The sequence below is a fragment of the Brachycentrus maculatus genome, unplaced genomic scaffold (genome assembly GCF_059751285.1).
Source record: "Brachycentrus maculatus isolate JH-2025_06_01 unplaced genomic scaffold, ASM5975128v1 h1tg000119l, whole genome shotgun sequence".
NCBI classification, from domain to species: Eukaryota; Metazoa; Arthropoda; class Insecta; order Trichoptera; family Brachycentridae; genus Brachycentrus; species Brachycentrus maculatus.
The window spans coordinates 1,356,301-1,382,720 of record NW_028280872.1 but is presented as its reverse complement, the minus strand read 5'-3'; the positions used below and the strand labels follow the sequence as shown (position 1 = coordinate 1,382,720).

Here is a 26,420-nt window from a genome sequence, read left to right as displayed (position 1 = left end):
CCACTTATTAAACTTTTTACTGTGCAACAGATCTTCTTAGGTAAAACCTGAAGGTTCTTTCTCCATTTAAAAAATATTTAATATCTTAAAAAATATAATTGAACAATACCATTTCGTCAAAATGTAAAAACAACACTTTCTGCCCTGTAGCGGGTAAATATTAAGTTAAAAGTATGCCGCTTTTGCTGGGATATAGTATATTTCCTGGGCATTCCGAAAACGTGCACAACTGTAAATTGACGATTTTTGATTTTTGACATTCTTGAAAGGAGTGAGCGATATGAGAAAATAATCCAAACCTGAGATAAGCATTATCAATAAAATTAAGAAAGGCGTATTGAGATGGTTTGTGCATGTGGAACGAATGAGTGAAAAAAAACAGTAAAACATGAGGCGAAGATTTGGAGACATTCAAAATATCGTAAAGAAATGGTTACCTAATAGAGCTTGCAGACTAGCCGAACATTGAGTGAGTCTGTCTTCTGGGTCGCTTTGCGGGAAGAATACGCTGGAAGGAATCCCATTTGCAGCCGGTTCAAACCTACAAAAGGTCACAATATTAGATTATTTATTGTAAAACTGCAGACAGTTGGTAGAATTCCATATTGAATTGTTGGGTAATATATCCAAAATAAAACAAGGTTTGTTGGATTGAATTCTACATTTATTTATGTATATGTTAATACGTGACGCGTTTCGTCTTCTTAGGACGTGTTTGATAATGTCCTAAGAAGACGAAACGCGTCACGTATTAACATATACATAAATAAATGTAGAATTCAATCCAACAAACCTTGTTTTATTTTGGATATATTACGCAACAATACAATATTAGATGTTCACAAGTCAATGTTGAAAAAAAAGGTCACAATATTTGGAAGGTCTGCTTAGGTAAAATTATAAAAGAATGGTCACAATATTAAAAAGGTTTAGTTAAGTTAGGTTGAAAAAAAGGTCAAAATATTAGAAACCTTTGGTTAGGTTAGGTTATAAAAGGATAGTCAAAATAATATAAAGGTTTGGTTAGGTTACGAAAGGATGTTCACAAAATGACAAAGGTTTGATTTCTAACCTATTACAATAGGATATCAATAATATTTAAAAAAAGTTGGACCACAAAAAGATGGTTACAATTTTAGAAAGGTTTTCTTCTTCAAACCCTCATCTGCACCTAATGGTGCATAGGGCACTGCATCATATAAACGCAGTGTTATCTTGATCATGACCACATTAAGGAGAGGTGATCAGCCCTCCGCCTCAGGTAGATAAATATTAGAGTGAAAAACTCACTTATATTTATTTGACCACCCCTGGGAATTGAACCCGGGACCTCCAGTACGGTAGCTGAGCATGCTGACCATTACACTACGGAGGCTGACAAAGGTTTGGTTACGTTATAAATGAAATTTAGTATGTTTGGTCAGTTTTTGGAAGCCGTTTTTCTTTTCCAGTGTTTGTCTAATACGAGGATTATGTACCTGAAGCCAACACTCATGAGCAGCTCCTTCCATCCGGTGACGTTGCCGACTTTGTTTTCTATGCTCTTCTGAGTAGTGTACATGGCGTTCTTCTGCCCTCGGACTATCCTCTGGAGGGACTTCTCCACCAGGTGAAGGGACACGCGCAATGCATCTCTGTGGAAAAGGAACCAAAATATTACCAATATATCGTAGTCATACAGGAGAAAGTGACCAAGTGCATTGTTTTACAAAAACGTGATCATTGCCTATTTGATATCTTACTAGCTTAATATTGCCCTAAAAAAATCCCAAAGGATTTTAAACTTGGAAGTATAATATAATGACATGTTAAAAATTACTAACTGCATTGGTGATTATTTTCTTGCCAAGCAAAAGTGACTTAAATGGCCCTCCTGAACATTTTACGTTTCAGTAGTTGGTCACTTTCTCCTGTACGACTACGATATATACTTTTTTTAAACCTTTATCCGCACCTGATGGTGCATAGGGCACTACATCATAAAAATGCAATATTATCTTGATCATTAACACATAAAGGAAAGGTGATCAGCCCTCCGCTTCAGATACCAGTCCAATATTTAAAAAATATTATATTAGAGGGAAAAAAAATTATATTTATTTGGCCCCCCATGGAAATCGAACCCAGGACCTCCAGTATGGTACGGTACTAACCATTACACTACAGAGGCAGCACAACCACCTCGAAGGATGACTTGCGCGCTACTAAAAGCAAATCGGAAGTAAATGCGCAAAATGTGTACGCAAAGCATGATACGCACACACACATTAAGAAACGTTTGTGTATTGGTGATTCTATCCCCCATTTTTTTACAATTTATTTATTTCTGCTGAAATTATAATACTTTAATGCTATACGTAATATTAGGGAGGAATACAAAAATTCTGAGCCTATTATATTTTATTTCGATATTCTCGTTATTAAGGTGGGGACTAACCGGAGTCATTTCGTAGCGTGTTACGTTACGACGCAAGCATTCTTATAGTCAGTACAGCGTTCCAAATGCTCCATCCGAAGTTGGATGTTCGCCACAAATGTTATGACGAAATGTGGAGGTCAGTCCCCACCTTTAGAGTCATGCTCCTCATCAGCTGGGTAGGCTGCTCTGCGGGCAGTCCACGCTAATCTAAGTGCATATCTACCGCACGGAGTTGTCTCAGCGATGATACTGACCTGCACTTCTCGGGGGACTTGAGCAGGTCCGTGAGGGCCTGGCCCATGAGCGCCACCTTGTTGGAGAGGCGGATGTTGGAGCCCACGAGGGTGAAGCCGGCCCAGTTGGCCGGGTGGGCAAAGTGCTTGGTGTGCTGTACCGTCTGCATCGCATCGCCCAGGGCCCTGCAAACGATGAAATCAACATTACACATGTAAACTAAGTTGATATTTACTTATTTATTTTTTTACAAAAATGTTAATAATATTAGTATATCTCCGAGATTTATGTTAGGTTTTTATGTCTACCGGTTTCGAGACGTACCCGTCTCTTCGTCAGGACAATCACTATTACAGCATGCAAACAATACCACCCTTCACCACCAAAGCACCATTTACACACTTAAAACTACACAAAATGTGATTTTTGGTCGACCCGAAGACCAACATGCACTAAAGTTTTCACGACAGACATGCGTTACGAGCCGAGGTTAAACATGCATGTTTATTGTTGTTTATATACATTTTTGTAAAAAAATCAAGTAAAAATGACTAACCACAAAGTAAATGCTTTAAATATTAATAATATTGAGAATAAGTTGATATTTATTTATACAGATTTATTTTGTCAGAAGCGTGTTAGAGATACTAGTCACTTGTATATATAATGAGGTCAGTAATAGACTTCGGCGGGTATGTATGAGGAGATGCATGAATGTGGAAGAGGCGAAGAATGTTTGCAAGGACAGAGTGGTGTGGCGCTCTATTCTCTCTGCCTACTCCTGCGGGGAAGCGGCGTGATGGTTAGTTAGTCAGTTAGTTAGTAATAGACTTCAAAAGGAAAATAAAATACAGGTGTCTGTCATGTTGCGGTTTTTTAGTTTTTTTTTTTTGTTGTTGATGATGTAATAATTTTAATTTCGTAGTCATACAGGAGAAAGTGATCAAGTGTATTTTTTACAAAAACGTGAACATTGCTATTTGATATCTTACTAGCTTAATATAACCCTGAAAAAATTCCCAAAGGATTTCAAACTTGGAAGTATAATATATTGACTTGTCAAAAATGACTAACTGCATTGGTGTTTATTTTCTTGCCAAGCAAAAGTGACTTAAATGGCCCTCCTGAACATTTTACGTTTTGTTAGTTGGTCACTTTCACCTGTACGACTACGATTTGTTCAAATTTAGTTATGTCATTTACTGTTTTAGCATTCACTTTGTATAAGACATGATTAAATTATAAATGAAACATTTGTTTATTACCACTTTAGTATTATATTATTATGACTAGTTTCGGAAGCTTCAGATGCTTCTATCTACGTTTTTTAATATAAACTTAATTACTACCCGTTTTGTCGATTAATGCTTAAGGACGGGAAGGGTATTTTTACCTTCTGCGCCGGCCTCATTTCAAAATCAGAAAAGAAGGAATATATATTTTTTAAATATTAATTTTACGTACGTACATAATTATCAGACCCTATCACCAGCATTCCGCAGGCGTAAAAAACACCCTTCAGAAATGTGTTAATATGAGAGAGTTCTATTGCTTATTAATATACTTAATTTAATAAACAAATTATTATCGGGCAGTTCTTTCATCAACCCCGACCATAATTAGTATACTAATCATAAATAACGCCAAACCCTATTCCGATCTGTTCAATGTTTTTTGGCATCTCGCCTTCTACCAAAAGTAAGCACATAGAGCGCTTATAAGCATCTCCCGCTCTCTACCAACAGTATGTAAAAGATGTTTTTAAGCGTTTCCCACACACATTCGAAAGGGTGTTTTTTATTCAATCAAATCAGCTATGAATCCTTATTTTTATTAAAAACAACTCCCAATAATGCAAGACTGCAAAATTTGTACGGACACGAGAGCCGTGTTAACTGAATTGATCAGGAGATCTTACCTAGCTGCCCGGCTGCCCTGCAGCAAGGCGGAGTAGAACGCCCGGAGCAGGATCTTGGCAGCGGTGTCGGGCACAGGCCACAGGGACAGCAGGACGCAGTGGGCCCCCGCTGCCAGCAGCGCCCTGCACAGGCGCACCACCCCCGCGCACGCGCCCCCCTCGCTCGAAGCCCCGCTGTGGCAGCAGGATATCACCACCTGGAAAGGGGAAATTAGATTAAACTCATCATTGTGTAGAAAATTCATTTTAATAGAGGTAAAACCAAATGTAACTTGGGGAAAAATCTGCTTTATGCATCTGAATTGGGTTGGTATTGGAAATGTAAAAACTAACTAACTAACTAACTAACCATCACGCCGCTTCCCCGCAGGGGTAGGCAGAGAGAATAGAGCGCCACACCACTCTGTCCTTGCTAACATTCTTCACCTCTTCCACGTTCATGCATCTCCTCATACATACCCGCCGATTGTTACGACTCCTAACCTGACCACTTTCAAGTATTTGGCATACCTGATCGTGCCATGTTTTTCTCGGTCTTCCTCTGCTTCTTTGCCCACTAACATTCGCCTCATAAATTTGTTTTACCGTTCTTTCCTCACTCATTCGTTCCACATGTCCAAACCATCTCAACACACCTTTCTTAATTTTATCTATAATGCTTATCTCAGCTTTGCATTCCTTCCTTATTTCACTATTCGCACATCTATCATACATCTATTATGCATTACAAATGTCAATACTATTTGACACTATTACTCACCAATCTCGCGGACAGTTTCAGATTCAAGATGTCTCTTGCAGTCAGTAGGAACTCCGATAATGGAGGCAGCTCCATATTACTGGAGGATAGTTCACTACCTGTAATAAATCATTTCATAATGAATAATAATAAAAAAGGCGTTTCATGGTATATGAAACAATACCTTATCCTACTTTCCTTTGCCTTCTTGAAGAAGCTTGAAGCATTCATCAATTTAGGGTTCATTTAATATTTAATGTTATGATAATAATAAAATTAATACATTTGGATTATTTCAGTGCTAGTTTTCTAAAATACTACCTCAATGGCGCTTAATTATAAAAAAATATACATTTTATGTATTAATTTTAAATCAAACACAGATTTTTTGAGTCTACTAAGTTGTATTTTATTAACAAAAACACATAAAAAATTATATTGTGACAATTGTTAGGTTAAAACTGTCACTTAGAATGTATAGCTACATAAGGACCGTAGTTCATTTGATCTTCACATTCGTTTGATAATGACCTAACAAGGCGAAACAACTGTCACAATATAATTTTTTATGTGTTTTTGTTAATAAAATACAACTTAGTAGACTCAAAAAATCTGTGTTTGATTTAAAATTAATACATAAATTAAAATGGAGTTCTACAAATTAAACGCTAAATCAATAAATAAATTTTAATACAAATAGTTGTCATATTATTTTTTGACATCTCATCAAAGATGAAGAAGAATATGGAAGTCTGGGCATTTACGGGGCTGACGACCGTCATAAGTTCAATAAGTGTCTTGATATTTATTTTTAATAAATTGCATTATATTTTTAATCCGCCTCTGTAGTGTAATGGTCAGCACGCTCGGCTACCGTTCTGGAGGTCCCGGGTTCGATTCCCAGGGGGGGTCAAATAAATATAAGTGATTTTTTCACTGTAATATTTATTCAATATTACCCTGGACTGGTACCTAAAGCGGAGGGCTGATCACCTTTCCTTCATGTGTAAACGATCAAGATAACTCTGCGTTTATATGACGCAGTGCCCTATGCACCATTGGGGTGCGGATAAGGGTTTTATTATTATTATTATATATTTTTAAACTTTAAAAACGTTCTCCTGAAAAATATTTTTTTTTATTTATTTATGACGCTCTTGAAAGGAGTGAGCGATGTGCACACACTGACACACCGCATGTGTCTGCACACTTTAAATTTTAATGGGAGACCATGGAGCACTTGCCTTCCTCTTCTCCTTCCCCGGGGACATTGTCGGAGTGGCCGCTGCCCGTGCTGGTGTTGAGGAACCTCTTGGTGCCGCCCTGCGACTGGGAGTCCACCTGCAAATACTTCTTATTAAAGTCAAGGACATCTATCTATAAAGATATTAACCGTTCAGTGCAGAGATTTTTTTCTTACAAATATATGCTAAAATTGATCGACTTTTTCGTAAAACTGGTCCTTTTTATATTTAATTAGATGTCATTTTTTGACATATCATCAAAGATGAAGAAGAATATGGAAGTCTGGGCATTTACGGGGTCGACGACTGTCATAGGGTGGTTTAAGTAATCACTTTTAAGAAAAATATATTAAAAAATATATCAAGGTTATAGTGCCCTATGCATCATTTGCCACGGAAATGGGTAAGTAGAAGAAGAAGAAAATAATTTTTTGGTTCACCGGACTATGAAGAATGTTATAAAATTCATAGAGCTAGAAAATGTGCTTGATTTAATACAGAAGTCTATTTGTCTTCTAGAACAAAATCTTGACTTCCAACTTCCGAGATGAAGACTCTCCGATCCATAACCGGAAATACATTGCGAGACCGAGTAAGAAATACTGACATCCGGAGCATGTGTAAGACGGAGGATAGCGTGAGGTGGGGACGGCAACGAAGCCGATACTGGAAACAGAATGTCAGATGACAGACATTCAGACCCCCAGGCAGACCTCCGAAAAGGTGGAAAGACAGCTGGGAGTCCCTTAAGATCTAGAAAAAGAAAAAGAAGAAGAAGACAGAATTGTGATAAATACCATTTCTCCGGGACTAAGAACAATGGCCGATAATTTCCAAGAGACGTGAGTGGATAAATGGATGCATTCCGCTTCGGAAATCTGGGCTAGCACCGCCTCCCTGGACGCCTGGAAAGAGACAACACATTATTACAGTTTTTATTATTTTTATTATAACCCTTATCCGCACCTAATGGTGCATAGGGCACTGCATCAAATTGACCCAGTGTTCATTACTTACATGAAGGCAAGGTGATCACTCTCGCGCTTCAGGAACCAGTCCAGGGTAATATTAAGTAAATATTACAGTGTTAAATCACTAATATTTATTTTCGCCCCCCCCTGGGAATCGAACCCGGGACCTCCAGCACGGTAGCTAAACACGCTGACCGTTACACCACGGAGGCGGACAAAAAAATTACACTTTTTACTATTCATCAACTATGGGAATTATGATTTTTTTGTTTTGTTTTTGACATCTCAACATAGATGTAGAAAAATATGGAAGTCTGTTATATGGAAGTTGTTTGAGTGTGTTCACAAAATCTGGATTATCTCCAATTACGTAATTATTAATTTTTTGTATTAAAAAAATAAGTTTTTATTCGAAGTAAATATAATGTATGAGGATACAGGAGAAAATGACCAAGTGCATTTTTTACAAAAACATGATTATTGACTATTTGACATCTTACTAGCTTAATGTTGACCTGGAAAAAATCCCAAAGGATTTTAAACTTGGAAGTACAATATATTGACTTGTTAAAAATAACTAACTGCATTGATGACAAAAGTAAAAAAACGGTTGAATGGCCTTCCTGAACATTTTGCGTTTTGTTAGTTGGTCACTTTCTTCTGTACAACTACGATATGGTTCCGAGTTACGAGTATGGTTAGCTGGAGGTCCCGGGTTCGATTCCCAGGGGGGGGTTGAAAATAAATATTAGTGATTTAACACTGTAATATTCATTTAATATTACCCTGGACTGGTTCCTTAAGCGCAAGAGTGATCACCTTGCCTTCATGTAAGTAATGATCAAGATAACACTGCGTCAATTTGATGCAGTGCCCTATGCACCATTAGGTGCGGATAAGGGTTATTATTATTATTACGTTATAAAGCATCATGATAGATGTCTTGGTAAAATGTCTCTTTAATTTTAATGAGAGCCTCAATCAAATATAGCACATACATTTGTCGCAAAATACGATATTTGTAAAATTTCTGCTGTTGAATTTTGAGTAAGTACCTGAATATCGGTGAGTGTGTGTGCATGCAGCATGTCTCCGACCATGAGGGCTTCCTTCTGCATAGGAGAGCTGTGTTGCCATCCCCAGCTTTCTGACACCCCGGAGGGAAGACGAGGGTTGCCCACTACGAGGCACCTCATTCCACCATCTGGAAGATTGAATGAAAAACTATAAAAAATGGAAATTTTCAAACATGTGTTATATTTTTTAAGATAATTTTATTCATCACTTTTTTGGATACATTATCACACCAAAATATATCAAGCAAATACTCCCATAGTAAAAACTAACACGGAAACAGTTTTACATCATAAGTTACAAATTCTCTTTGTAAATAAAATGTTCAAAAATTTTGTCACACATTTATATTGAAGTTCCACTTCAATTCTCAAGTTAATAATAATGAAAAAAGAAAGTTTTATAAATTAGATTCAAAATACTAATGCTGCTCTGTAAAATAAAGAAACGATACATAAGTTTATCAAGTCCTACTCAAAACTATCTTGGTTTTTCTCTGTCCCACACTGTTTTATCAGCGGAACACTTTTTACATTAATAAACATATGTCTGATATAATAAATTCATAAATTTCAAAGGGGTTTCAACTTGATAATGATCAAGTTAAGACACCTTTCAAATTGACATCTCATCAGTAGGGTGAATACTCCAGCGTCCGATATTTTTTCAATTCAAACCCTTATCCGCACCCCAATGGTGCATAGGGCACTGCATTATATAAACACAGTATTATCTTGATCGTTAACACGAAGGAAAGGTGATCAGTCTTCCGCTTCAGGTACCAGTCCAGGGTAATATTAAATAAATATAAGAGTGAAAAAATCATTTATATTTATTTGACCCCCCCTGGGAATCGAACCTGGGACCTCCAGAACGGTAGCCGAGCGTGCTGACCATTACGCTACGGAAGCGGAGTGTCTGTCATAGGAAATAATATTACAATTGTTAATTTATGAATTAATTTTTGTGTTGACCTTGTTGATGAGCGTCCGAGTGTATCTTCCTGGCCATCTTGTGCCCCTTGAGCGCCGCCAGGCTGGGCAGGGCTATCAGCGAGAACCTCTCGCACAGGTACTCGGTGACGTCCGGCTGCCCGGGGGGCGCAGCGGGGGGCGCGGGGCCCGCGGCGGCCGGGGGCGCCGCGCCGGGCCGCAGCACCGGGAAGGGCACCAGGTACAGGTCGCCCTCTAGCACCAGCACCAGGTCGCGCCGGCCCGCGCAGTTCTTGGAGCTGTGCGTGGCTGGAATGGAGAAGCGTTGTGAGATGGCATCATTCAAAGGGTGACAAGGAATATACTAGCGGTCGGAAAACTTACATATTAGCCAAATATGCACATTGCAATGATCAAAAATTTTATTGAGAGACAATCTGTTACTAAGGCAATTCTAGTACTACTCCACACCCAATGGTGCAAGTTCCTGATTGGCCCACACTAGATTATCCCTCCTGTTCCCAACACATATTAAAATAAAACCTTTTTTAAAGTTGAAAGAAATAAAAATCTACTAAGGTAAATAATAAATGCAATTCCCACCTAAAAAAAATACACCCAATGGTGCATAGGACCCTGCATCAAATTGATCCAATGCTAATTTCATCATTCATTACATAAAGGCAAGGTGATCAGTCCTGCGCTTTAGATGCCAGACCAGGTTAATATTAGGGTGATTTTTTAAATTTTTTAAATTTCAATCTCCCTGAAAATCAAACCTGGGACCTCCAGAATGGTAGCCGAATGCGTAAACCACTACACTATGGAGGCGGACCACACATTCTAGTTTATATTTATTATAATTTTAGACCTTTATTATATAGCGAAAACACAAAAAAAATATATTTCACACAATAATAAGGAATTCATTCAATGATTAAAATTTTTTTGAAAGTAAGGTATCCATAAAAACTACTTATTATGAATAGTGTCCTTGCATCTCTTTTGAAAATCAATCAAATGATCAAATCAGATTTGTATGTCGTTATTTTTAGCACGTTTCCAGGTTCTCCTCAAAAAGACAATTTTTCAGTTTGCTTTTAATAAGGTTCATGCTTCAAAAAGATTGTTTGCATGAATAGGAAGGGTTGAAGAGCCTTCTTGTGCCGGAGCCGCAGTTAAAAGGTCGAAGAAAAACATATAAAATAAAACCAACATTAGGTGACAGAGTCCACTACAGTCCATACACATAGAATGAATGAGCCTTATGAGCTATTTACAAGCTACATGGTACTAGACGTACGGCAACTGTTCGTCAAGGAAGTACTGATTCACTTCTGGAATAAAATGGAAAAGGTTAGAACGCAACAAACTATTCGAACCCGGGCAGCATTAAATAAAAACACGTTACACGTGTGTAAAGTGATCACTTAAACCAGCCTATGACGGTCGTTAGCCCCGTAAATACCCAGACTTTCATATTCTTCTTCATCTTTGATGAGATGTCAAAAAATAATATGAAGGTAACTCCTGTAATTGGAGATAATCCAGATTTTGTGAATAAGTATTTGGACACACTCAAAATGTTGTAAATAAATTATCTGGTCAAATTACAAGCTTAATAATAAAAATGAAAATGGTATTTTCTGGCGTTGCTCATGTGTGTGATTATAATCCAGGATTCGGATCTCACATACTAATATAAGAGTTTCTGCTTAATAAAAAGCTTCTTTACATCTCACCAATAGATGTCTCTAGTGAAGTTCTAGTGATTCATGAACAAGGTTTCTAAATTGGTTCATATATATAGAACTTCCAAGAATTTGAGTAGTGTGGTTGTCAATAATGGGTAGAATTGGTGAATGTTACACGTGTGTAAAGTGATCACTTAAACCAGCCTATGACGGTCGTAAGCCCCGTAAATGCCCAGACTTTCATATTCTTCTTCATCTTTGATGAGATGTCAAAAAATAATATCAAAAAATAAATAAAAACTATATTGGCCCAGCCGTTAAAACAAGTTTTGCTCAAAAAATTTTTTCATTCCTTGCTCCAAAAATATTTAATTCGCTGCCCGAAACCATTAAGATTTCCAGGAGTGATCAGGTCTTTAAGAACAGTGTTCGTCGATGGTTGCTTAACATTGGAAGGGACAAGGTAGAAAGTGAATTGATTAAAGTCCAGGTGTAATTATCACATTGAAAAACCTTAAACTATAAATTATTTTTGTATCTCCTGTATGTTATGTTTAAAATCTAATCATTAAAAAAAATGTTTTTAAAAATTAAAAAAAAAATAAAATATAAATTTTGTATTACCATGTTAGTATTCGGCTCAACACAGGCCATGCCTAAAGAGCCGTAATACGTATAATAAATGTATATATGAAATGAATATGTATATTGAATGTATCTATGTATTATGAAAATAAATAAATAAAATAGAGCCACCCTGCAAGAATATATTCAACTACCTCATTTTGTCCGCCTCTGTAGTGTAATGGTCAGCACGCTCGGCTACCGTTCTGGAGGTCCCGGGTTCGATTCCCAAGGGGGGTAAAATAAATATAAGTGATTTTTTCACTGTAATATTTATTCAATATTACCCTGGACTGGTACCTGAAGCGGAGGGCTTATCACCTTTCCTTCGTGTGTAAACGATCAAGATAACACTGTGTTCATATAAAGCATTGCCCTATGCACCACTGGGGTGCGGATAAGGGTTTTATTATTATTTACCTCATAAAATAAGCGAGCAAACCGGAAAAAGGGTTAAAAAGAATCATACCATTGGTTGTTGAGCACGAGGATGGAAGAACATCTTCAAATGGGGCCAAAAGCATTTGGTACAGAGTTTGAATGCAGGACGGCCCCTGCCACATAGAAATCTTGCGCGAACGTGTTGAACTTTGAAGGCTGGTGCTGGATCTGCAAATAATAAAAACAGAGAAATGGCAGAGTGCGTGAATGTGTGCTAAAATTGCTAAAGATTTTTTGGGAAAAATGGTCCTTTTTATTAGGTGTGTAAGAAATCAACAATATTTTTCTCAAATATTGACCGATTTTAGTATTTCTTTTCAGTACATAATAATAATAATAATAAAACCCTTATCCGCACCCCAATGGTGCATAGGGCACTGCGTCATATAAACGCAGTGTTATCTTGATCGTTTACACATGAAGGAAAGGTGATCAGCCCTCCGCTTCAGGTACCAGTCCAGGATAATATTGAATAAACATGACAGTGAAAAAATCACTTCTATTTATTTTAACCCCCCTTGGGAATCGCACCCGGGACCTCCAGAACGGTAGCCGAGCGTGCTGACCATTACACTACGGAGGCGGACAAGTATCTTTTCAGTATTGGTGAAGAATATATCCAAATACTCAAATAAAACAGCATTTTGTACAAAGTAACATTTCACTTTGTACAATTGCAATTTGAGAATTTGAACAGACAATTTTTTTTTATAAATATGTCTCAAGATCTTGTGAAATTTGATGAAAACAGTATTTTAGACTATCAAAAAATATGAATGACTTAACACCCAAATTAAATTGAACACCCAAATTAAATTAAATTAAACTTAACACCCAAATTAAATTGATCCAAGATGTTGTGTTTGCACTTGTTCAATTCCTATCAAATTTATTGAAATAATATGACTTAAAGTATGTGAAAAAAACAGAGATATATAAATTAAATTAATGGTGTATAATTACCTCGTAGATCCTTGTAGACTGGCCACGGATCCACCAACAGATCCAACACTGAAGAGAGAACTCAGGGAATAATTTGACGAATTCAACAAATGATTTCGGTTGACCTATTGACAAATTCAAAATTAAATTACGTCATATAACATGGAATATAGACTGATAAAAATACAGAATGGTATGGTTCTGATCACAGAATGAGAATGAAATAACTTACCATCCTAAGGAAACCAGCCCTGTCTGAGGGTGCTTCTTCCCCGGCTCCTCTGTCCCAAGTTGGTCCTTCACCACCGCCGGATTTCTGCAGCTCCAACTGCAGACTGTCCCGCCAAGCTTGGATGTAATGCTCCAAAACCGAGCCTAGACGAATGAAATGAAACCAGTGGACACATTAGATACGATACACATCAAATTTTACATCCAGTCATGTTGGACAAGATCTATGCATGTGAAAATTTTAAGGTGGAGAAGAAAAGAGGCATCGGAAGACCTCAAAAGAGATGGTCCGACGACATAGCTGCTGTGGGGGGTAAAAACTGGCTGCAAGCAGCAACCGACCAAAGGAAATGGAAGGATACGGAAGAGCCCTATATCCAGCAGTGGAGGACAGAGGGCTCATGAAAAAGAAGATGCATATGAAGGAAGCTAGGAATGTAAGAGTGTCAGGACAGACGAGTATGGCATCTCATCCTCTCTACCTACCCCTGCAGAGAAACGGTTCGATGATAGTAGTATGTGAACATATGCACGTAAATAATTTTACATTAGTCATGCTTGACAAGATGTGATGCATGTGAAGGAAGCCTAGGAGTGTAGGAGTGTCAGGACAGATGAGTATGGCATCCCATCCTCTCTACCTACCCCTGCAGAGAAACGGCATGATGGTAATAGTAGTGTCTCAACATATGGACAGTAAATAATCTTAGTTCCGTCTGTCTGTTAACAGGTATGTCTGCTTAGACATAAGTAGCAATTCATATTTAAAATTGCAAATTATATGCGCATAAAACCAGAAAGTGTATGGATGTATAAATGTATGTGCCTAAAAAAGTAAATAAATGAATATAAATAAGTTAAAATGGAAATCAAATGAAAAATAGTGATCAATATACTATATTATATATTCATATAAATTCAATCAGGTTAACGAGGCGTGGGCAGAAGACTGATCTACCGGCTCTGGAGTATACGTGATTGGACGGGGATCAGGACTGATAAAGCGCTGTTTAGAGCTGCTCGAGATAAAGACAATTACTCTCGAGTGATAGTCGATGTCAGGGGGACCTGATATGACACACACAGAAGAAGAAGACATATTCATATAACTGTAAAATCAACAAACTTAAGAAAAATAAGTGAGTCGGATCAGGCAACGAGTTATGGAAGGAGAGGTTTCAAGGATAGATAGCAATGTTTTAGGCGTTTCTTGAAAGTCATCACAGATGGTGCATTTTTCTCAAGAGGTGTTTTATTCCACAGTCTGGCTGCTTGAACAGTGTAGGAAGAAGGATGTGTCATGACGAGGAATGGGAAGTGTTAGAATATTCTATCATACGATAACTAGAAGAAGAAGAAAACAATTACCTGATGGCGGTTGATTGTCCTCAGAACTGATGCTGGGATTTCCATTATTTTCTCGATCCTCACTAATCGCAACTTGATGGAATTTCACCACACCTAATAACAAAAAAATAAAATGATAAAATAATTTACTTGAAATTGGAAGATAAATATAATTATTTGTGATCGCTAGTACAAGCACACAAATGCATATGGTTGAGTAACTGGTTTATTCAGAATTGCAACTCGGCAACCATGGATATAGCGAGAATGTAATTTCTAAATTCATATTATTTATTGATTCGGCGTTAATTTGTGGAGTGACTTGTTGATTATTAAAAAAAAATTAAACACTTGTGTAAAGCGTTGATAATATGTTTTTTTTAAAATACGCCACCATAATTATCTATGTTACCTTTTACAAAATGTCCTGTTCCTTAAGCCCCCCCCCTCTATTTATTACTCAATCAACCTCTATATTTACCCAAAAAAAAATTGCATGTTAGTTTTACTATTCACCTGTATATGAAAACAACTTTAGTTTTCGAAACTAGTCGTGTGAAATGAAATAAAACTCATTAAGTGGTATTATTTCACTTATTCAAACCCTTATCCGCACCCCAATGGTGCAAAGGGCACTGCATTATATAAACGCAGTGTTATCTTGATAGTTAACACATGAAAGAATTGTGATTAGCTCTCCGCTTCAGGTACCAGTCCATGGTAATATTAAATAAATATTTCAGTGAAAAAATACTAAGAATTGAACCTGGGACCTCCAGAACGGTAACCGAGCATGCTGACTTATACTACGGAAGCGAACAAGTGATATTATAAAAGTGTTTAATTTTTTTAAAATTTTTAATTCAGTCACATCTTTAAACATCTTAAAAAAAACCACTTATTTGTATTATTCTTACTGAAGGACTAATGAGAATTTTTAATTACCTTTCATAGGGACAATAAGCCAGGCGTACAGGAAGCCAGCGGCCAAACTATAATACAGAACTGAAGCTTTTTGCCGGTTGACTATTTCCATCATCTGGTCTAAGTTTTGCGGAGACCAAACTTCAGGGATTCTTTCCCGACCTGTGTCAATAGGGCTGGGTGTGGAGGACCTGCACAGGGATACAAACAAACAGTAATTTTTTGAATATTGAAAGTATTAACTTTGTGGATCATATTGATATATTATTTTGAGAAATAAACAGACTTAGTTTTTTTGATCCACTCACATTTTTATTAACCAACTAGTTTCGGCAACAACCTGTTGCCCACTTCAGGGTTTAATTTATGACTAAATTAAATTAAAATTCAGGGTTTAATTTAAGACTTAATCAATTTAAGAGTCATAAATTAAATCCTGAAGAGGGCAACAGGTGGTTGCTGAAACTAGTTGGTTGTTAACCGGATCCACGCGGCTCGCATAACCGTATGTGTTTTAACAGGACATGCCCCATACGCGGCTGACATAAGCGTTTGTGTTTTCACTTTGCTCCAAGTTTCGAACCTCAGTTCAACTTGGAGGGATTTTTTCATGGTGTGGAACTTTGGATAAAATAATACGTCAATCCTCGGCCTTATGACATCTGTTGAAATATCTGACTAATAATTTGTAACATCACAAGGATAAATAAAACAACAGATCCCTGATTTTTCTTGCGGTCGGTAATTAGTCCGCGCCATAATCATGCCCTATATCTGTCTCACTCTCGACGCTACGCATCGCCAGTGGGTAAGAGTGACACACGATGCGTGCTTTGATTTATTTGTGTTACGATCTAATTTGTTTATATTACGATATATTTCAAGAATAATGTGACACACGTGTATTATAGAGTACCAAAAAGGCACAATGAATCCCATTGAACTTTTTGTTTGGGAAAATAAATCGTTTCATAACGAAATACATGATAAAAGTAATCATTTCAAAAACGGCGAAATACAGCCGCGCACGAGCGTTTCTTAGGAACAAAGTTAACGCGTTTAAAAGGTTAATAAAAATGTGAGTGGATCAAAAAAACTAAGTCTTTTTGTTTCTCAAAACAATAAAACAGTTATTAACTATATTTCATATATTAACAGTATGTGGTGTGGTAATATATCACTCTCCTTATCATTCATCGTTCACTTTGAAATGTGTTGAATTGTGGTGAGAATATGTGCAATGGGTGCTTTGACAAAAAAAAATTGTTATGATATTTTGATTGGTTAATATTGTGGACGAACCTGTTAAGTCCAGAAATTCCGGTTGGACAGGCTTGGGCGTTGTTATTCGTAGAAGCGGGTGCATTTTTCTCAAGCAATAGGTCCACAAGAGACCTGCTTCTTCCATTTTCAGCTACTACCAGAGCATCCTGTTGCCGACCAAGCCCTAAAATTAAAATAAATCAAGCATTTATGAATATCATAAAGAATTTTAGGCGTGCGGTGATTTGACTTTGTGAGGAATCAAGAGATAAGGCGTAGGACGCAGCAAATCTTGGTCACAACTGTCGTCAAGAAAAGGCGATTCAGTTGGCTTGGCCATGTACTCCACATGCCTCCCGAAAGCCGCCATCAAGCTTGCTTTTTTTACAAGGCATCAGGTTCACGCCGCCCAGGACGACCACTGCTGACAATTCGTCGGCAGTTCTCGTCTGAACTTCGGGACGCAAACCTGACTTGGGAGGATGCAAGGGAGCTGGTAGCCGATAGAAAAGCCTGGAGACAGATTTTGGACTAATTTGAAAAATTTTGAAAACTGTGAAAATTTCAGCAGTAAAACGATTAAGGTTGGTATGAGGAATCTGTTGCGCATTGCTAGTTTAGACTTCGGTGTTAAGTTTGCAAGTATGTAATTGTAAAGAATGTGGGTATGTTGATGACACAATGGTGACAATAACATCCGGTTATTGTGTTTATATCTGCATAGTCTGGCAAGCTGCATTCTAGATTAGTCTCTCCTAGAAACCAGTCACTCGCTTATAGCTACCTAGTATATTATAAATATTTAGAAAAAACCAAGTCAAAGAACTAGCAATCTTTTACTGATAATCTTCCACCACCGCGACCACGCAACAGTAATACTATTTGACTGTTGTTTCTGGTCATCTTACCAACTAAGACAGTCTGCAGTGCCCTGCAAGTGGCTGCCTGAAGCGAGGCTATTCTAGTCCCCCGGGGGCCACCGGAGCGGGCGCGGCCTCGGAGCGCCCCCAGCAGGGTGTCGGCAACCACCAGCTGCTGTCTGGCCCCTTCAGCTTGGCCGCACGCCCAAAGGGCGACTCCCAATCGGTGCCTGATCCGGGCCTGGAATGGAAATACATATATTTGGATCAACATTAGTGTGTGTTAGTATTAAACACAACATTTGCGTTACAAGGGCGACTCCCAATCGGTGCCTGATCCGGGCCTGGAATGGAAATACATACAATTGGGTTAATATAAACACAAGTGTGCGTTACAGGAGCGACTGGAATTGTAATATTATCATTAGGATTACATTGATGTGAGTTAGTATTAAAACACAAGTGTGTGTTACATTAGTGTGTATTAGTATTAACATTAGTGTGGTATTTTATCACTACTACTACCATCACATTTTCTGCAGGGGAATGCAGAGAGGATGGAAATTCACAACTTTCTGTCCTAACATACACTCCTAGTCCCCATCACATGTATACATACAGTCATGCACGCTCTCCGATCACATAGATTTTTGAAACCACCAGATTTTGGGTTCTGTTTGATCTGTGTAGTACAAATCTATGTATTACAAAGGTTGAACTTATGTAAAAAAATAAACAAATAAATGTCCGCCTCCGTAGTGTAATGGTCAGCACGCAGTGCTACCATTCTGGAGGTCCCGGGTTCGATTCCCAGGGGGGTCAAATAAATATAAGTAATTTTTTCACTCTAATATTTATTCAATATTACCCTGGACTGGTACCTGAAGTGGAGGGCTGATCACCTTTCCTTCATGTGTTTACGATCAAGATAATACTGCGTTTTTATGATGCAGTGCCCTATGCACCATTGGGGTGCTGATAAGGGTTTTAAAAAAAAAAAAAAAACACATTAGCACAGTTCGCAATAAACGACATTTGCCATTTCCCGCATACAATCACTGCCTCTCACCTCTTCTTCTCGCCTTCCAAGTGACTCCGCAATGGCCAGGCCCTGGCGCAGGTAGGCGACGGCTTGGTCCGGAGCACCCCTCGCGTGATGCACGCGGCCCAGGGCCCCCAGCGCGACGGCTCGGGCCAGCCTGTCACTGGCTGCAGCGGCGTGGGCCAGATGCTGCTCCTGACAGCGCACCGCTTCTTCCAGATTGCCAAGGGCTTCGTGGACTGCACCGAGGTTGCCGCAAGCCCGACCCTGGAAAAATAAAAAAAGTCATTATATACAATCAGATGCTGGATTATATATCAATATACTAACCCTTACTGGTCCAAAGTCGAATCTCATTCGACATCGGTTTTTTCCTCTCAGGTCCCATGTCGGATGTTATTCTTCATTTTTTCATCATAAGTATTATGTATTTAAATTCCAAGCTTACATTTTTGTCACTCGTATCTATTACAACAGTATGTGGAGCAGAGGACAAAAGATTTTTTTTCCAATTGGAATGTAACTGTCTACCTACATTTTTTTCTTTTATTTTGGGGGACCGAAAGGGCTAAGCATCTATTATTTACGACCATTTTGTTTCAATGTACCTTAATACATTGTTGTCGGACAGTTTATTCATCAACCCCGAATCTAATTAGTATATTTCTAAGGTTGTATATTAATCAGAAGTAAGTTCAAACCCTATTCCGATCTGCACAATGTTTTTTGGCATATCGCGCTCTACAAGGTATCACTATGTATGGATGTTCAATAATGGGGAGAATGGTGAAAATTACACAAGTGTATAGAGTAGTCAGTTAAGCCAGTCAAATATTTGGTTGTAAGCCACGGAATGCTCAGACTTCCATCTTCTTTCATATCTTTTTATGTATTTCATCACACACGTAACTAAAAATTACAGATTATAATAATGTGCCCTCAATGAGTTTTCCCATACCGAGGGTACATTTTACGATACGTATTTATAAAACTATATGTTCATGCTTTTAATAAGAATCATGTGTATCTGTACCTTTATATAAAAACGATAGATGCTTCATCTCAAGTTAAGGCACCTAAACTTTATATCGGTATTACATATTTGCGAGTGAAATTAAATTGCTATGAGTGGGTGTCTAAGAAATGATTAAATCACATGTGCTTCATTGACATACCTGCAGCTGCGTAACACCGAGTTGTCTTGCATTTTCTAAATCCATCTGGTGGAAGCGAAGCGCAGTGGCGTAATCTCCCATCTGTTGGTACACCACACCAAGAGATGACACAGCATCCGATTCCATGATGCGATCATTCAACTCCCTAAAAAAAATAGTATCAGCACATTGTTTGCAGTGTGCACATATTTGCGCATTTCAGAAACCTTTTTTTCTGGGAGTGTGCACATATTTGTGTGTTTCAGAAACCTTATGTTGCAACGGTGTGCATATTTTTGTGCATTTCGATTACTTTCAACATAAATTTCATAATTTCTTGTCATGTTCGCTTTGCTGTGTAGCGGATAAGGTGTAACTATATAATCAATTATTTTCTGTTTCTCACGTTCTACCAAAAGTAAGCCAATAGAACGCTTAAAAGCGTCTCGCGTTCTCTACCAACAGTATGTAAAAGACAATTTTAATATTATTTTTTGACATCTCATCAAAGATGAAGAAGAATATGGAAGTCTGGGCATTTACGGGGCTGACGACCGTCATCGGCTGGTTTAAGTGATCACTTTACACACGTGTAACATTCACCAATTCTACCCATTATTGACAACCACACTACTCAAATTCTTGGAAGTTCTTTATATATGAACCAATTTAGAAACCTTGTTCTTGAATCACTAGAACTTCACTAGAGACATCTATTGGTGAGATGTAAAGAAGCTTTTTACTAAGCAGAAACTCTTATATCCATATTCTTCTTCATCTTTGATGAGATGTCAAAAAATAATATGAAAATAACTCCTGTAATTGGAGATAATCCAGATTTTGTGAACAAGTATTTGGACACACTCAAAATGTTGTAAACAATTTTAATAGTTTCCTGCAAAAAATGTGTTAATTTTGTGGTATGGTAATATAACACTCCTTATCATTTATCGTTAACTTTGTGTAATACCAGTCAAATAAAAAAATACAAAGACAAGGACAGCGTTCCACCTGGCAATGTTTCTCTGATGCTCCAAGCAGGAGACAGCTTGTTCGAGGTTGCCCAAACTGCCGTGGATATTCCCGAGTTCCCCATAAGCCTGCGCCTTGGCCTCTGAACTGCCCAGTTCATGTGACACTACCAGTCGCTTCTCCAAGCACACAAGCGCCTGCTGTAGATTGCCCAGAGACCTGAGAAGTGCAAGTTTCACATGCAAATAATAATATATTATACAATAATAAAAAATGAAAATGATATTTTCCGGCGTTTCTCATGTATGTGATTATAATCCAGGATTCGGACCTCACATACTAATATAAGAGTTTCTGCTCAGTAAAAAAGGTTTTTTTCATCTCATCAATAGATGTCTCTGGTGAAGTTCTAGTGATTCAAGAACAAGCTTTCTAAATTGGTTCATATATATAGAACTTCCAAGAATTTGAGTAGTGTGGTTGTCAATAATGGGTAAAATTGGATCATGAATAGAACCTTAAACCAGCCTATGAGGGTCGTCAGCCCTGTACATGCCCAGACTTCCATATTCTTCTTCATCTTTGATGAGATGTCAAAATAATAATACAAAAAATCCGTGTTTGATTTAACAAGAAATTAATGAAGGTATGGTTATGTCTCGTATTTTGAATTCTTAGATTCTCTACTTCTAATCTAGTTTTTCGTGTTTTATCATCATTTATACAGGAGGCACTGGACTCAAATCTAACTGGCCGCCTTTCAACTCACTTGTGGCTGAGACCGAGCCCGCGGTACGCTCTTTCCTGCTCTCTCGTGTTCTTGGTGCCCAGCGCCAGAGAGAGATGCTGCTCGTGGCACTTGACCGCCTCTTCGGGATCGCCCAGGGCGTCGTAGCAGTCTCCAAGGGACCCGAACGCCCGCGCCTTGTCCAGCTGAGTTGTGGGAGTGCTGAGGCGCTCTAGTGTTGCCAGTTGCTAGAAAATAAAATCAAATGGTATAAGAAAGATGAATATAAATTTCACACGCAACATAAGTTTTATTATTCTTCTTAAAACCCTTATCCGCAACCAATGGCGCATGGGACAGTGCATCATTTTGACGTAGTGTTATCTTGATAGTTAATGATATTATCCACTTCATACTTGTTTTTTCTACAAAAATAGAACTAAAAATATGAGTTAATTTATCAATTAAAGAGTTTATGTCATTTGAAAGTTATCCAGTTCATAAAAATAAAATAAAAGTAATAAAATGTAAAAAAATTCTACCTATTACAAAAAATTTAAAGAAGTGATCAATAATCCTGAAATTATCCGGAGCATTGGTCTGAAGAAACAATTTGCCTTAACCTCTAAGAGCGTCAAGTAGCAACTGGCGAGCTCAGTTGAATTGTTTATCTTAACTAACTAACTAACTAACCATCACGCTGCTTCACCGCAGGGGTAGGCAGAGAGATAGGCAATAGAACGCCACACCAAAGACAGAGTGGTGGGGAGTGGGGCACACATTCTTCGCCCCTTCCACATTCATGCATCTCCTCATACATACCCGCCGATTATTACGACTCCTAACCTGACCGCTTTCAAGTATTTGGCATACCTGATTGTGCCATGTTTTTTTAATATCTTATGTATCCATATCTTATGTAACGCAAATGAAATTCTTGGAAATTCCAAGAAATTTGGCAAATCATTTTAATTAAATATTTCACAGCGCGCTTATGACAACACCTTATAACTCACACTTTGGGAATCACTGGGTTAAGGCAGCAGCAGGCACCTCGACGGTTGGAGCGCTATGTACAGCGCAGTCAATGGATAACTGGAGAAGAGTCATTGCTTCCACAAGGGTCACAACCCTCAGTAATGAGGACTAAGACGGAGAAGAAGGGTTAATGTATTATTTAGTGTGTTTGAATACCTGTTCCAGGTATCCTATAGCGTCCTCATAGTGCCCCATGTTTAGTCTGGCTATCCCGAGGTTACCGAATGCCTGAGCTTCCACTGCATAGTCCTGGAGTTCTTGAGCTCTTTCCAATTGTTCCTGAAATAATAATAAAATAAGAGTTTCTGCTCAATAAAAAGCTTCTTTTCATCTCACCAATAGATGTCTCTAGTGAAGTTCTAGTGATTAAAGAATAATGTTTTAAATTTGGTTCATATATATAGAACTTCCTAGAATTTGAGTAGTGTGGTTGTCAATAATGGGTAGAATTGGTGAATGTTACATGTGTGTAAAGTGATCACTTAAACCAGCCTATGATGGTCGTCAGCCCCGTAAATGCCCAGACTTCCATATTCTTCTACATCTTTGATGAGATGTCAAAAATAAAATAAAATAAGTAACTGAAAAAATAAACATAAATCTCATGACGCTTCATGTGTGAGTTCACTAGAGCCATTTATAATTGGATTGAGGAAACTATTAAAAGGGTCTTTTTGCTTAATAAAATATTACTTAATCTAACCATAGATGCCTCCAGCATACTAGCACAAAAAGCGTCCTTATCAGCAAACATTCATGAAAACATTTTGAGGGTGTCCAAATACTTGTTCACAAATCTGGATTGACTCCAACTAGGAGTTTTTTTTTTGGTATCTCAACATAGATGAAGAAGTCTGGGCATCGAAATGCCCTTAAATGCCCAGACTTCCATATTCTTCTTCATCCGGCGGATTTAAGAGGTCAAAATATAATATGGAGCAAAGGCAAAATAAATTTGAATTAATTTTATGAAAATTGCAAAATGTTTACATTCTTAATTTTTCTTTCTTTTTTTGTGTGTATATTAGGTTACGGTGTCCGCCTCCGTAGTGTAATGGTCAGCACGTTCGGCTACCGTTCTGGAGGTCCCGGGTTCGATTCCCAGAGGGGGTTCTAATAAATATAAGTGATTTTTTCATTTTAATATTTATTCAAAATTACCCTGGACTGGTACCCGAAGCGAAGGGCTGATCACCTTTCCTTCGTGTGTTAACGATCAAGATAACACTGCGTTTATATGATGCAGTGCCCTATGCACCATTGGGGTGCGGATAAGGGTTCGAACGAATATTAGGTTAAAATCGTTAAAAACAATAAAAAATGTATTAAAAAAAGAACTCCACCGACAAGACACACAAGGTGGCTTGGTGGGTCTCTGCAAAAAAAAAGTACTAAACATGTAAAAATTGTGATTTAAATAAATGTATACAAACAAAAATAAAAATAAAAAAATTCAATGTTGAGATGTCAAAAAAAAAATTCATGAAAATATTTGCTTTCATAACGACATAAGTGTCCTTTCGTATTTTTTTCTGTCTGACATCACCGACATCATCGACATATAGAGATCTATTTTTCCTGAACAATTTCTCAAAATCTCTCCTGTTTGAATTCCTGTTTACCTGGTAGCACTTTACGGCGTGTGTGTAGTTCCCTAGTGCCATGTGAACAGTCCCGAGATGGCCGTGCGCTCTGGCCTCCCCCGTGATGTCGGCCATCTCCTGACGCAGGGTCAGCTCCTGGGTGTGGTATCCTAAAGCCTTGTCCAGTCGCCGCAGGAGGCGGTGACCCAAGCCGAGGGCTCCACACGCTGATGCCTCCAAACCCCTATCACGGGCCTAGAAAATAGTCATTAGAATATTTGAAAAATGGTCTTGTACATGGTGAAGCATAAAGGTAAAAAAAAGATGAAAGTCTAAATGCTATCTCTGTATTAAGTAATGTACAGTAATTTTATTTATTGTTTCGGCATTCACCTTGTGGTAAGACATGATGAAGTCGTAAAAGAAAAACACTTGTTTTTTACCACATAAGTTTATTTTATTATGACGACTAGTTTAGGAAGCTATGCTTATTTATGTGTATTTATATAACTGTTCTGTTAAATTTCCAAATAAATAAATAAATAAGGAGAGGGGTAAGTTAGGGAAATGTTAAGTAAGTTCCTTCTTCTAACCCTTATCCGCACCCAATGGTGCATAGGGCATTGCATCGTATTGACGCAGTGTTATCTTCATCATTACTTACATGAAGGCAAGGTGATCAATCAATGCGCTTCAAGGACCAGTTTAGGGAAATATTGAATAAATATAAGAGTGTAAAAATCACCAATATTTATTTTCACCCCCCTGGGAATGGAACCCGGCACCTCCAGTGCGTTAGCCGAGCGTGCTGACCATTACGCTACAGAGGCGGTAAGTTAGTTAGTTAGTTTATTTACCTGTCTCGCGAATCCGAGTTGCCTCTGGTACATATTGACAGCTTCTTCAATGTCCCCCATCTTGATGAGGACGTCCCCGATGTTCCCGAGCGCCCGGAACTTGCCGGGCAGGTGCTGGGTCATGTGCGCGATGGCCAGGAAGTACTTCTGGCACTCCAGCGAGGACTCCAGCTGCCCGAGGGCCAGGTGGGCTAGGCCGAGGTTGCAGTACGCCCGGCCCATGTTCATCTTGTCCTGCAGATCCTTGGCCAGAGACAGGTCTTGATCGTAATACCTGAAATATAAGAATGATGCCATGTCAACAGACATCAATACTAATCAGAGGTAGTTTAGCAATGAGTGATTGATATTGAGGTCTAAAGATAAAACTGATTAACTAACCATCACGCCGCTTTCCTAGGACACGACACCAATATTTTTTTGCAATATAAAAGATTTACGTGACTTACTTTTACGGGAACGAAATTGGATTAATGTGCTTTGTTTTTCTTGTTTCTCTTTAAGTATTTTTGTAACTTAAATTTTTTTAATATTACGACTAATAGTAAAATGTAAATGATCAATAATTGTAAATTTCAATGCAAAATTTATTGAAAAAAAAAACATAATATGAATCGAAAAATTTAGCACAACTCTGAAGGAATCCCTAACATACTGCCAAAAATGTATCTAATACTTTTATAAATCAGTAAGTCAGATCTGACGGATCTGGTATTTGTCGCTAGAGTACCGCAAGCCGATATACTGGATTTTGGTAACCAAAGAGTCAAAAGAGATAACCGCTCAGAAAAAACGTCTTGTAGGCTCGAATTACCCACCTGACAGCCTCCCTGTAGTTGCCTATGCAGTAGTGCGCGTATCCCAAGAAGTGGCAGGCCTTGGCCTCGGCCGCCACGTCTCCCAGCTCCTGGGACAGCATGAGATACTGCTCGTAAAAAGGCACGGCTTGCGCAAACTCCTGGCGGGACGACAGACAGTTGCCCAGGTTCAAAAGGGCACACGCCTCACCAGCTGTGTCTTTCAGCTCTCTCGCTATACCTGTAAATTAGATACATAAAATATGATTAGTACCCAGACTCTTCTTCATCTATGTTAGATGTAAATATAAAATAACTCCCATGAGGACAAACCCAGATTTATGAAGAAAGATTTGGATACACTCAAAATATCCTGAATAAAATTATAACATT

At 38.2% G+C, this 26,420-nt stretch overlaps 1 protein-coding gene across 1 annotated transcript in view; it reads right to left on the bottom strand.

Moving 5' to 3' along the window:
* LOC148309620 (tetratricopeptide repeat protein 28-like) overlaps positions 1-26,420 on the bottom strand; it is a 94,513-nt gene that overhangs the window by 8,622 nt on the left and 59,471 nt on the right. Inside the window, exons 12-35 of the mRNA XM_088259714.1 lie at positions 26,049-26,268; positions 25,231-25,504; positions 24,413-24,628; positions 22,947-23,069; positions 21,795-22,000; positions 21,065-21,244; positions 20,075-20,219; positions 18,927-19,166; positions 17,906-18,098; positions 17,037-17,181; positions 15,756-15,925; positions 14,832-14,924; positions 13,465-13,607; positions 13,254-13,357; positions 12,319-12,458; positions 9,574-9,840; positions 8,581-8,729; positions 7,352-7,459; positions 6,551-6,651; positions 5,332-5,425; positions 4,572-4,768; positions 2,674-2,838; positions 1,479-1,634; positions 438-541 (exon numbers count right to left, since the gene is read on the bottom strand). Of these exons, the coding sequence (XP_088115840.1) occupies positions 438-541; positions 1,479-1,634; positions 2,674-2,838; positions 4,572-4,768; positions 5,332-5,425; positions 6,551-6,651; positions 7,352-7,459; positions 8,581-8,729; positions 9,574-9,840; positions 12,319-12,458; positions 13,254-13,357; positions 13,465-13,607; positions 14,832-14,924; positions 15,756-15,925; positions 17,037-17,181; positions 17,906-18,098; positions 18,927-19,166; positions 20,075-20,219; positions 21,065-21,244; positions 21,795-22,000; positions 22,947-23,069; positions 24,413-24,628; positions 25,231-25,504; positions 26,049-26,268 (3,933 nt within the window). The remainder of the gene's footprint in view (positions 1-437; positions 542-1,478; positions 1,635-2,673; positions 2,839-4,571; positions 4,769-5,331; positions 5,426-6,550; positions 6,652-7,351; positions 7,460-8,580; positions 8,730-9,573; positions 9,841-12,318; positions 12,459-13,253; positions 13,358-13,464; positions 13,608-14,831; positions 14,925-15,755; positions 15,926-17,036; positions 17,182-17,905; positions 18,099-18,926; positions 19,167-20,074; positions 20,220-21,064; positions 21,245-21,794; positions 22,001-22,946; positions 23,070-24,412; positions 24,629-25,230; positions 25,505-26,048; positions 26,269-26,420) is intronic.